The following is a 13970-nucleotide window of genomic DNA, read 5'->3' on the forward strand; positions in this document are numbered from 1 at the left end:
GTAACTTTCTGGCCTCCATGTTTCTGATGAAAAACCAGTTGTTGGTGATACCGAGGATCCTTTGCCTGATACTGTTTTCTCACTGTTCAAGATTCTTCTAGCCTGTTCATGTGTCTCCGTGTGGAGGACTATGATTTTATCCAATTACGAGTTGTGCTTTTTATACTTGTAGAATGTCATTTAAAAAATTATTTTCTCAAATATTCTGCCTCCTCCCAGTGGTAGGGCGTTTGCCTTACAAGCAGCCAACATGGCCGACCCGAGTTCGATTCCTCCGCCCCTCTCGGAGAGCCCGGTCAGCTACCGAGAGTATCTCGCCCGCACGGCAGTGCCTGGCAAGCTACCCGTGATGTATTCGATATGCCAAATACAGTAACAACAAGTCTCATGATGGAGACGTTACTCGAGCTCGAGCAAATCGATGAACAACGGGAGGACCGTGACCGTGACCTCTCATCTTCTATGACACCCATAATGCAAGTAGGAGCACTTGGTGGGTATCCTACTAATCCCATGGCTCTATTCACTTTTCTGTATTTTTCTTTCTCATATTAAAAGAAATTTGGGGTTTTTTTTTTGTTTTTGTTTTTGTTTGGGGCCATATACCTGGCTGTGTCCTAGTTCTGCATTCAGGGATCATTCCTGATGGACCTGGGACCATTTGGGCTGTTGGGTAATTCTGAGTCAGCAACATGCAAGGAAAGCATCATATCCCATGTACTATTGTTCTGCCCCCTCTCTGACATTCAGACTGACCACTCAATTATACCATTTTCAAGTTCACCGATGCTTCTGCCTATTAAAATCTCCTGCTGGACTCCTCTAGTAAATTTTCCATTTTAATTATTATATATGCATTAGAAGTTGTTTGGTTCTTTGCTTTCTCTTTTTTGCTAGACTCATTTTACTTTTTGGGCTTCGGACAGTAATGTTCAAGAGCTACTTCCAGTTCTGTTCAGGAGTCATTCTTAGGTACTACCTATCTTTCAGCATTTAATTATTAATTTTGAGAGCTTCCTAAATACAGGAGTCACGCTCTTACAGGCAAAGCATGTGATTAGCCCATTCAGTACCTCTCTGGCCACTGATAATCTCATTTTGTACAGATATAATTTTCCTAATTTCTTTATATTCTTTGTCCATGATTCTCTTTATGCTCTTTGAACATGTTTGAGACAGTTGACTTACTTCTACTTACTTCTGTACGTCCAGTGTCTGGTTTTCTCAGTAATGGTTTTAACTTTCTCCCCTTAAGAACAGGGCATATATTTCCCTGCTTGTGATTTTGTTGCATTGTTAATGAAAAATACATACCTGAATATTATAATGTGGTAACTTTGGAAAGCATATCATGTCTTCTGCAAAATTGGCTGTCCTTGGCTGTTAAAAGCTTGAGTCACCTGTAATCTGTTTTATAACCTTGTGCAATTCATGACTATTCCATGTCAAATTGGCTACAGGAAGTCTCTTCCTTTACTTGTGTTCAGCTAAGGTTCAGACAGGTATTCTCTTAAAGGCCAAGAATTAAAACATATCGGAAACTTTGCAAATGATGCCACTGTGCAAAATGTCATCAAGATGCACCTTCAATACCTAGTCTGGTACTGAAGTTATTTATATATGACTGCTTTGACTGTTTCTTCATGTTTGTATCCTGGAGCTCAGTCAACAGTTCAAGCCTAGATCTTTTCTAAGCATGTTTACTTCCCTGAGCATGCATGAATATAGACTTTCCATATTCCCCACTAAATAACTAAATACACATTTTTGGGATTTTTTTTGGGGGGGGGGCAAGGGGAGACACTTGCTTGTGCTCAGAGATTACTCCTGGTAGGCTTGTGGGACCGTATTTAGTGCCAAAGATGGGATGTGCAAGGCAAGCACCCTACCACTGTGCTATTGTTCCAGCCTTAAAACAGGCACTTCTGAATGACTTAAATTCTCAGAGAAATTCTCCCCTCCTCTAATTCCTCACTGGAAATAGATTTTCTATTGTGTACCTCAATTCTAATCAGTTATCCCAAGAAATTACAGGCCTTCATTTGTTTTACACTATTTTCAAAAAGTATCTACCACTTTCCATTCTAGTTCACTTTAAAGTTAGCTAAGACAGAGACAAGTGCCCGCGCCAGCCCTACAAATAGTCTCAGACATGTTTAGACAGAAACAGATTAATTTGCCATTTAGGCTCGCTTTAAACTCTTCGTGACCATCTCTCCATGACCAAGAGTCAGGGTCCCACACTGGAACAAAGATTGCTGTTACTGAGCAAGTCAAGAGCAGGTAAGAACAACACAAACATCTCTAGTTTAAACTTGCTTTGTTCTTGCTTGCTCAGATGCTGTACTTTTGCCATCCAGATTTTTCAGAATGTTAATTCTGGAGGACAGAGAGAATAGTACAGGGGTTAAGGCTTACATACAACCAACTCAGATTACATCCCCGACACCGCACTGTCCTTCAAGCATGGAGGCTCCCAGCATCACCAGTTGTGACCTTGGTGATCCCACAAAACTTCAAAAACAGTTCAAAAGAAACAAATAAAATGACAAGTCAAAAGTATCTAATAATTTGTATCTAAAATATATAATGAACTCTTAATTAAAAGACAAGCTAGGGCAGGATCAGAGCTCTGAGCCAAGAGTGGTGTGTTCCCCTCAAATGAACAATAAAAATTTAGGCCTGGGACTGTGGTTCAGAAGTAAGGAACAAGGCTTGCAAGTAAGACTTTGGTTTCCATTCCTGGTACAACAAAAACAAACAAAACAGGTAAATAAAAGATGAAACTGGATCCCTATCCTACCACCACACATAAAAGCTAATTGAAAAGAGATAAAATATTAGATCAGAATTCATAAAAATACATAAGCAGATCTTGCCAGGACATAAACCTCAGAGATATTTTTAAATTAGACTATACTAGCAAAGAGGACAAAAACAAAATGAATGGGACTATAGCAAATTAAAACATTTCTTCATGGCAAAAGATACTTGGGCTAAAATAAAAGGATTCTAATGCATGGAAGAAATTATTTACACACTATACACCAAATAAAAGGCTAATATCCAAGATATATAACACACACACAAAGTTCAAAAACAAAAATCATTAAGTCCATCAAAAAATGGAGAGATTTACAGATATTTCCCTACAGAGAGAACATAGATGGACAGAAGGCATACAAAGCGGTTATTTATTGAGAGTGGCATATATCAAAGACTGGAAACAATCAATCTGGGCAGAGATATGACGTAAAAGGAACCCTCTCTGGGAATACCGTCTGGTTCAGGCTCTGTGAAACATAATATGGAAACATCTCAAAAAAAAACCTTCCTTCAAACCCAGCAATTCTACTTAGCATCGATCCCCAAAACACACCAAAACACTCTAGCACTGTCTTCCCATTGTTCATCAATTTGCTCTAGTGGGCAACCAGTAACGTCTCCATTGTGAGACTTCTTGTTACTCTTTTTGGCATATCAATATGTCACGGGTAGCTTCCCAGGCTTTGCCATGGGGGCAGGATACTCATGGTAGCTTTCCAGGCTCTCTGAGAGGGGTGGAGGAATCGAGCCCGGGTTGGCTGCATGCAAGGCAAACAACCTACCCGCTGTGCTATCATTCCACCCTGTCCCCAAAACACAAAGACATTAATTTAAAAAGATAATTTAAAAACACACAGAATATAAAAAAAGTTTATCTGTATAATTACATATCCTATATAATCCATATATTATGTATATTTACATTATATGAACCATGTAATTCAAATATAGATATATTAATATCAAAAGTTATCTATGTTCATTGCAGTGCTAAGTGCAACGGCCAGGATATGGAAACAACCCAAATGAAACAATGTCCAAAGACAAATACACAAGGGGTGTGTGTGTGTGTGTGTGTGTGTGTGTGTGTGTGTGTGTATGTATAAATATATGTGTGTGTGTGTGTGTGTATTACTTAAAAATGGCAGGGTGCAAAAGACAACATCTGAATATTGCATGGTTTCCTTTCTATGAAATATCCAGGTTAAGACAAAAAATAAATTTGTGAGATTGGAGATGGGAATGGTTAGCTAATAGATCAAAGGACTTTCACTGGGTAATATCAATTGCTCTAAAACTAAGGTGGTGAGTACACAATTCTACAAATTTTCTAATTCAGCAAACTTTTTTTTTCTACTGAGGTATGACTGACATGTAAAATTAAATAATTTACAACAGCTTGACATTTGTATACAAGAGCAAAACGATGACTTCATTAATTCATCACTACATAAATCATTTTTGGTGGATTTTACAATCTCAACTTTCAAATATGTTAACTGTACATTACATTTCCATGAGTTATAACTTTCCATTTGTACCTTTTTTCTTTTGTTTTGCTTCTGAGCCACACCTGGTGTAGCTCAGAGCTCTATTCCTAGCCCTGTGCTCAGAGATCCCTGCTGGCAAAGCCCAGGAGAGCTTATTTGTTGTTGGAATTGAACCCAGGTTGTCTTCATTCAAGGCTAGCATCCATCTACTGTACTATCTCTCTAGCCGTTAAGTTTCACTCTCTTTCTTGCTGCCTTTGGCAACCACCTTTTTGGTTCCCTATCTATATATTTTTGTTGTTTATATGCAGGATTTTTGTTTTTGCTTTTTATTCTTTTGTTTTGTTTTTGTTTTTTTTGCTTTTTGGATCACACCCAGTGATGCACAGGGGTTACTCCTGGCTCTGAGCTCAGGAACCACCCCTGGCTGTGCTCAGAGGACCATATGGGATGCTGGGAATCGAACCTGGGTTGACCTCGTGTAAGGTAAACATCCCACCTGTTGTGCTATTGCTCCAGCCCCTGTTTTTGCTTTTTTGAGGGAGCAGTAGGGGGTTGGGGCCACACCTCACTGTGCTCTCTAGGATAATCCTGGCTCTATGTTCAAAGATCACACACTCCAGGTGCTTCTCAGGGGATCACAGATGGTGTTGAGAATCAAACCAGAATTGGCCACATACAAGGTCAAATTCCGTACTGTCTCTCTGGCCCACTTTTGCTTTTTAGATTCCACATATAAATGAGATCATTTAGTATGTGTTTTTCTGATTTCTTTCCTTGAGAATTCATTCATGATTCATTTACACTGTTGCAAATACCAATACTTCCTTTTTATGGCTGAGTAACATTTCTCAGTGTATGTATATGTGCACCCACATATGCACACACATAGTGAGATCACATTTTATCTATCAATAAACATTTACATTGTTTCTGTATCTTAGCTAATGTAAGTGCTGGAATGAACATGGGACAATATACATCTGAGTGTTAATCATTTTTTTTTGGGGGGGGGGAATGAGAAGTTAAATAGATGACATGCAACCTATAGTCTTTAAAAAAGTAAATATTGTAGTGTTATTAACTAACACCTTAATAAAGTCATTTAAATAAAAGCTGCATGTATGGATCATTTGAATAAAAATAAATCAGGCAAAGAGGCTTCTAAGAAAGGTAGCACTGTCCTCCCATTGTTCATCGATTGGCTCGATCAGGCACCAGTAATGTCTCCACTGTGAGACTTGTTACTGTTTTTGGCATATCCAATATGCCACAGGGAGCTTGCCAGGCTCTGCTGTGTGGGTGGGATACTCTCAGTAGCTTGCCGGGCTCTCTGAGAGGGACAGAGGAATTGAATCTGGGTTGGCCGTGTGCAAGGCAAATGCCTTGCCTGCTGTGCCATCGCTCTAGGCCCCTAAGGAAGGTAAGAAAGATAAATGGACTAATGCAGCATATAGGGATGATCCAAACCTTATTTTCCTTCTCAGAAACATGCATGGTAAAAGTTTTCTCAATTCATTTCTACACTAATAGAATAGGTTCTGGAAGCATTTTCCAAACAATTCTTTGTGAACTAAAACACTGTTCCCTTGCTTTTGTCCCTCAAGTAAAAAAAAAAAAAAAAAAAAAAAAAAAAAAATATATATATATATATATATATATATATAACACATGTAAGGGCTGGAGCAACAGCACAGCGGTGGGGCGTTTGCCTTGCACGCAGCCAACATGGCCAACCCGAGTTCGATTCCTCCGCCCCTCTTGGAGAGCCCAGCAAGCTACCAAGAGTATCTCGCCCGCACGGCAGAGCCTGGCAAGCTACCCGTAATGTGCCAAACACAGTAACAACAAAGTCTCCAATGGAGACATTTCTGAGCCCACTCGAGCAAATCGATGAACAAAGGGAGGACAGTGACAGATAACATGTAAAAAGTTGGTCAAATATACACGTTTCCTTTAGGGTTTCCTGTTTTTTCTTCTATAAAGATTTCCCCCGAGGTTATACATTTTCCCAAATTAATACCATTAAAACTTCAAAATTTTATTCTATCTTAAATTCATGTTATTTTGCTTTTAATATAATCTTTCCCCAATAATATAAAATATCTTATTTATATGCATTATGTAAGTCTCATCTATTTCTAGACAACTTCTTGATTTCCTTTTTGCAAGATCTCTACACACATTCCTTTCAATACAGTATAGTGGAAATACAAAGAATCGCACATAATTCTTTATTGGCATTTAATTCATATACTCACTTGTGAAGAACTCCAATTTCCATTCAACTCTATTACTCAATTAATAAAAATATATACCCGGAGAGATAATCAGGAGTTAAGGCAGTTGCCTATCTGCCTATGTGGCATATCCTTGAATCCCTAGAATTATGTATGTTCTCCTGGGCACCACCAAGTGTAATTCCTGAGCACCTCTGGTTGTGTAGCCAAAAGAAAACAATACTATGCAATAGACCCACTTTTCACTGAAGTACCCGTTTTGACACCGAGTTTCCTTCTTCCAGATTTCAAACATTAGAGTACAAGTTTTTTATTTCAATAATTTTCCAGTGCTCTCATTATGTATGCCTCTTAAAGTACTCATCTTTCAACTTAAACATGTTTTAGCTGTTTAGCTTAGTTTCTTCCTCCAATGTACTGCCAACCTCATGAACCTGACCAGTCATTTAATCTTTTTGAGCATATTCTTCCTGTTTATTTTTGTTTGTTTAGGGTCCACACCTAGCAGTGCTCAGGGTTTACTTCTTGTCAGTCATTATGTATCATATCCTTTCTGTTTATTTTTGGGTCATACCCTGCAGTGCTTAGGGTATATACCTGGCTCTTTGCTCAGGAAATCAAATGCTTGTGAGCTCTGGGATCCATATGGGGTACCAGGGATTGAACTTGGGTCAGCCATATGTAGGGCAAGCAACCTCACTGTACTATCTCTCTGACCTCCAACCTATCCTTTCTGCTTAATGTTAAACCTTTAAATGGTATTTTCACCACTGGCATTTTCTGACACTTTCCAAATTCAATAGCTTCTGTACTTTTCCTTTATATGCCCATAATATCACTTACAAATACATGTTTATTTAACATTGAGTCAACAACAATGATCAAGAGACCAAGTATTTATGACCACTGCATAGTCAGTGCTTATAGAATCTAACATATATAATATTTAATAAAGATTTGTCATTTTAAAGACAACTATAGCAAAAGAGCAGTTTGCTTTTATCACTTTTAAGTAGCAAGCAGTTTACTTTTAAAAATACATGAAAGAGAATCATGAAAACTGGTTTTTAAAAAATGAGCAAAATGTCCATCAACACCAATAGGAGTTTTAATTTTTGGTTTAAAAAAAAAGACCACTACTGACTTGAAGAATGGGTTCTTTATACCTACTTCTAGTTCACTGCTGAAACTGTATTTCAATAATGAAATGCTTATAGCCAAGATAACAATGTGGAGTTTGAAATGCTTACTTCTAAGAGGGCTCTCATCTCTAGGTATAATATAATTTAACATTCCAGCAGCAAGATGAAACAGTAAGGAGAAATAAAAGTCCATTCATTTTACATTAGGATAAATAAAAATTATTTATTATATGTTAAATATAAATTATTTTTACAGAAGTCATTATCGGTCAGTAATGGACTTGTCAAAACATCTGTCATTTTTTTGGTTGTGAGTCCAAGAATGCTGATCTGTTTTAGAATTTTTAAGTAAAAGTACATTTATTAAATATAAAAGATATTAAGTCCTATCAAAGATTCCACTTTGATCTCTCTTTACCTTATCACCAAAGATTGCAATGATAAAGCTCCTTCCTATATACTAGTATTATTACTTCTCTTATCAGAACAAAAACACAGCACACAAAGCATACTAGAAATATTTAGTTCTTTTTAATCAGCTGTTTGATGATATAATAAAATAAATTTAAGTGGCACCTAGTTTAAACAGTTAAAATAGCTCATTGAAGAATAATCTTAACATGATATGTTAAGCCTAATTGTCAAAATAACACCTCTTTTTTTAAAGAAAGGAGAAATAAAGGCAGATCAAAGTTATGACCAACAATTTGGGGTTCATTTAGACCCTTATTGATGATTTTGTACGTATATTGAGAGGCACAAGTTAAAAAAAATCAACCTACTAGATTTAAAAATATAAAGATTTTAAAAGGGAAGCCATACATTTCAGTTCATGTCAAAAAGTAAAGAAAAATAGCCACTAAAAATCACAAATCCTTTAATGACTAAATTTTTAAGCATTAAGATTATTTTGGGAAACACCTTTTCTCTTTGAAAATTTAATTAAATGTTTAACACGTGAAATAATTTACAGAAGTTTTTCATGTTCATACAAATTAAATGACCCATGAATATAACACCCCCAACCCCCCAGCAAGCTCAAGTTTGCAATGGTCTCAGCAGAAAATACATAGCTTACAATTTAAACAGAATTTGCAGCATTACAAAATTTTATGGGACCCCTATATTTTCATTTTTTATAACAGCAAAGATTATAATGACAGAATTGAATAATCAGAATGTAATAAAAATATTTGTGCAAAACTGCATTAGTTATTTTTACCATTTAATAGAGGTAAAACTTAATGACACAATGACAATAATGAAGAAAAACTACATTGAAGCCATTCTATTTTAGGTCTCAAACAACAAGAATTAAACTAATACTAAACATTAAAAGAAAACGTGGCACCATGAGCAGCAGGAGCAATAAATGATTCAGCAATTTGCCAGCTAAAGAAGCTGACAACTGAATTCGCCAAAGTATCTCCACAGCCATATTAAAAGACTGGAGGACTTAAATCGCACTTCAAAGTTGTTGTTATTGAAATTTGCAGATAGATCAAAAAGGAAATATTCATGAAAGTCTTTCCCTCCCCCACTTTCAAGGAGTGTATCTTGTTTCACTGGAAATCCTTAAAAGAGTTGAATAATAGATTCTCTGGATTTTCCTACACCGATCCATTTAACTGGGAGGGAAAAAAACTGTATTAATTTAGTTACATTGCTCAATCTTTAGAATTAGCAGACATTCATTCCCCATTTTTCTCAGTGCCATTAGTGAACTTCTAAAGTGCTTTTTGCTGTTTTTTTTGTTCTATCCTAGAAAAAAATTTTGTGTATTTATAAATATATGGTAGCAAACACAGGGTAAACTGTGTTTTTGTTTTCTGTTTTAATTAAACAATATTTACAATTCCTCAATTCTAATAACTAGAACAGTAAATTATTGCCCAGAACCAGGACAAGTAACTGATAAACAAAAAAAATTAGTTTTTGACAAATGAATGCTAATAGTGATACTAAGAGTGACAACTTTTATACAATAGAAAAGTAAAAATATCTTTGAGATAATACTATTTAAATTCATGTCGGAGTTGCTGACTGTATCGGCAACTATTGGCCTTTAGGAATCTCTAATCAAATTAAACAAAATAGTCAAAATGTTTTACATTTTTCATTGCTAAATTTACTACGGTTTTAATTTTATAAAATATGAACCAAAAACAATAAACTAAATAAATAAAAATAAATAAATAAATAAATAAATAATTACTAAATATAATATCAAAATGAGAAAGGCAGATGGAGAAACAGAAAAAAGCTTCATTTATAAGATGATCCATAAATATAAGTGAACCACAATACAAAATCATAAAAATTACCTAAGAGATTTTATTATATGCAGGATAATCTCAACCACTTTACTTTTTGCCTCTCAAATCTCCAACAGTACAAATTAAAGAAAACAAGCAATATATTAAAATAAAGACTACGCAATTAGTTCAGCCATAACCAGGTCTAACTCTGTGTTTTAAATTAGTAGATTTTATTGTTTATTCTTCTATTTATTTCAAATTGGATGCCCTATTTCCTGTATCTTTTATTTCCTAAGATCTAATCAAGAAACTCCCACACCTCTCAAAGGTAGTTTAATTAAAAAATAACTTAATTAAATTTAAAAATTCACAAACCACAGAAAAGGATTTATAATTTATAAAAGGAAAAAAACAAGAATGCCTGTCATAGAATAAAAATGGAGATGAACAAAATTAAGACAGGGTCAAAAGAATAGGAGGTACCTGGTCAAAAGAGTAGGAGGTACCTGGTAAAAAGAGTGGGAAGTATCTATCTCCTACTACATTAAGGATCAAAGAAAGGTAATTATATTTACTACAAGGAATATAGGTATTTTAGATGATCTCTTTCTGACATTTTAGAAATGAGAACATTCCAAAAGAACAATGAAGGAAGGGAGGGAGGGAGGGAGGGAGAGAGGGAGGGAGGGAGGGAAGACAGAAATATATTTACCTGGAATTTGAAGCTCATCTTCAATAAATCGAACATAATTTTGAGCATTAACAGGTAGCTCTTTAAATGTCCTTGCATTTGATATGTCTGTGTTCCATCCTGGGAGAGTCTTATATTGAACTTCAACTTTATTTAAGACTTCCTGATTTGCTAGAAGTTAAAGAACATATTATTTCAGGGGCTGGAGTGATAGTACAGTGAGTAGGTCGTTTGCCTTGCGTGTGACCGACTCAGCTTTGATTCCCAGTATTCATGTGATCCCCTGAGCACAGCCAGGAAACATTTTACAATCATATTTCTATATCCTTGAGTGCAGAGAGTCAGGAGTAAGCCCTGAGCATTGCCACATGTGGCCCCAAAACAAAACAAACAAAATAAAGCAAAATGAAGCATATTTTGTATTTATACCTATTATCAAACACATTTTACAGATAGAGTATTTTAAATCCTTGGCGCTAGATGCATTTGGAATTTGGAATTTTAAATTTTTGCTTTAAACAAAGCCTGGAATATGATCAATACAAGTGGTAACTAAAGAGGTGAGGGGGAAGGGGAAAGGACCATGGGAAAATGGTGGAGGAATTTTGAAACACTGGTGTAGTACTCTATAACTATAAAATAGTAATTTCAGTAAACCTTATATAGCTTTTTAATTAGAAAAATTAATTAGTTTCATTTTGAAAAGGCAAAACTGTAAAAATCTAGGGCAGTATTTTATAATCATATTTTTATAGCAATGCAGTCCTGTTCACTCTAACAGCTAGATCATTAGCTAGATCATTAGATATAACTATAAAGCTATATATTTCCTAAAACAAAATAACAAAAAGAACAAAAAGAACAAAAAGATTATGGATACTTATAACTGAGAACAACCATGAACAGGATCAACTGAGGCTTTTGCAGTTCACCGTCTCTATCTGTACCCTTCAGAAACACTACTGCTCAGAGCACCTACAAATGAACTACTTATAGTGGCAGCAGGAGTGATGTGAAGAAAAGCAATCTAAAATGGCATGTAAGAGCTGAATCACTAGCTAGCTGACTGGCAATGAAAACAATTACTGACACTAGCAAAAGTATGAGTAGTCTAGATAAATTGCATTAGTGCAATTGTTAAAATGTTCATGTACTGGGAAAACCTGAAGCATTGAAAAATAAAAACAAAGGAAATAGGGTAGGAATGCTATTCACAAACTTGAGAAACTGAAGAAGTGATGAGAGATAGCTTAGTTAAGCAAACTCTGTTTTGAGAAAAAGTGGTACCCTAAAATATCTGGTGATGCACTTGACAAATCCGAATTCTGCAGACTGATAAACTTTGGGCCTACAGAATTTCTGCTATAGGCTAGAACATGCCCTTGCATAAGAATGATACGGAGGCCTGTGCCTTACCAGACAGCATGCAGACCTCTCAGAATCTATCCTTTCCTCACCTAACCAACAAATAGTATCTATGTCTATGGTCAAGTTAAAATAATATAGCCAAGGAAATGCTGTGCCTGTTACAGAAGGTAAGGAACTACATTGTGAAGGATCTGGAGAATCAGGTCAATATTCACCAGTAAAAGCCAAGGAGAAGTACTGAACTGGACCATGAGAGTTCTCGATCAAGAGTAGCAGCTAGTGGTGGACTATAGAGTCAAGTGAGTGTATTGATATTGGAGTGCTTACCTATAATCTATGATATAAAGATGAAACACATATATATTGCTAGGAATTTTTGGGGGGTCATACCCGGCGATGCACAGGGGTTACTCCTGGCTCTGCACTCAGGAATTACTCCTGGCGGTGCTCAGGGGACCATATGGGATGCTGGGAATTGAACCCAGTTTGGCCGCGTGTAAGGCAAATGCCCTACCTGCTGTGCTATCTCTCCAGCACCATTGCTAGGAATTTTTTTTGAAACTTAAGAGTAATTACACAAAGCAGGTATGTCAAAAAGTAGCAAAAGCAATCAAGGGATTCACAAGGTTGGGTGCAGTATTTTAGAAGTTTAGCTGAGCTGAGATAAGAGAAAGATACACTGAAGTTCTAGTGATACCTAATTTAGAAATCTCTTTAGGCCATAGAGATGCCTCCAGACCCCGCTCCAGGCTGTCTTATACAGGGCACCCAGAGGGGGGCAAGTGAGTTCCCCTATAGCCCCAACAGAGCCCCAGCAGCCAAAAACCTCCAGAACTCAATCACCCCATGCTCCCAACCAATCCCCACAGGCTTGGATGAGCCTCACCCATGAGAGAATCTGCTGAAAAAGCCAAGTATGTGGGACTTGTAAGGACTTGTGATGGAAATCTTCGGGTTTGCAACAAGTCGAGAATGGGCAAATTCGCCCCATCTTCCTGTGTTTCTGGTAGTCTGGCAGTCACACCAAGAAACTGCCTCTGGCACCATATAATCTCATTAACAGTCATCACTCAGAGACTCAGAAATAAATCTCTCTGAAGACACAGAATGATATGCCACAGAGATGCCTCCAGGCCCCAAAGCCACCAATCAGTTAAAAAAAAATTAAATTAACCTCAGCTGTATAACATTATTTAAAATTTTAGAATTCCTGGAGCACAATGTGGCAAATGCAGCCACATGACATCTCATTCTTATACAAGAGTTTAATAGCTCCATGGTGATATACAACAATCTTCACATACTTTCCTCTAAGAAATTTTTTGGAACATTTTTAGTGAATTATTTATAACAAGCAATACAAAATAAATTATTTAGATCCTGCTATGGGGACAGGGTTTGGGGGTTAGGGTGGAAACATTCAAAATATAGTGGTGGGTAGATGTATTGGTGGTGGAATTGGTGTAGGAATAAATGTAACACACTATTGTGAACAACTTTATAAAAGTAAAATAAAATAACTTAAAAAAATCTCTTTAAACTGTATCAATCTCCCAGTATCTAGCTGAGATTAAAAAAAGCTGCTCCTTTAATATAAAATACATGCATCAGAGTAAAATCTGTTACAGACTAGTCCTGTGCCCACCTTTTCCTCTACCATTTCTAAAGGTTAAATAAAACTGTATTCCATCAAGATTTACAGAAAAGACAAAATTTGGGGCTGGAGCAATAATAGTACAGTGGGTAGGGAGTTTGCCTTACACGCAGTTGACCTGGATTAGATCTCCAGCACCCTATATAGTCCCCTGGAACTGTCAGGAGAACACAGAACCAAGAATAAACCCGGAGCACAGTCAGGTGTGGAGACGATCCCTCTCCCCCCCAAAAACAAAAACCAAAGACAAAATTTGAACTGATTCATACTAGGTTAGAGAAGCTTGGCAAACACCATGAGC

The 13970-nt window shown here is 36.5% G+C and overlaps 1 protein-coding gene across 1 annotated transcript in view; it reads right to left on the reverse strand.

The window, feature by feature from the left end:
- Positions 1–8207: 8207 nt before the first annotated feature.
- Positions 8208–13970, reverse strand: part of ADSS2 (adenylosuccinate synthase 2) — a 42832-nt gene continuing 37069 nt past the window's right edge. Inside the window, exons 12-13 of the mRNA XM_056133910.1 lie at positions 10669–10818; positions 8208–9326 (exon numbers count right to left, since the gene is read on the reverse strand). Coding sequence (XP_055989885.1) covers positions 9274–9326; positions 10669–10818 — 203 coding nt within the window. The 3' untranslated portion in view covers positions 8208–9273. The remainder of the gene's footprint in view (positions 9327–10668; positions 10819–13970) is intronic.

Source organism: Sorex fumeus, unplaced genomic scaffold (genome assembly GCF_029834395.1).
Source record: "Sorex fumeus unplaced genomic scaffold, SorFum_2.1 ptg000007l, whole genome shotgun sequence".
NCBI lineage: Eukaryota > Metazoa > Chordata > Mammalia > Eulipotyphla > Soricidae > Sorex > Sorex fumeus.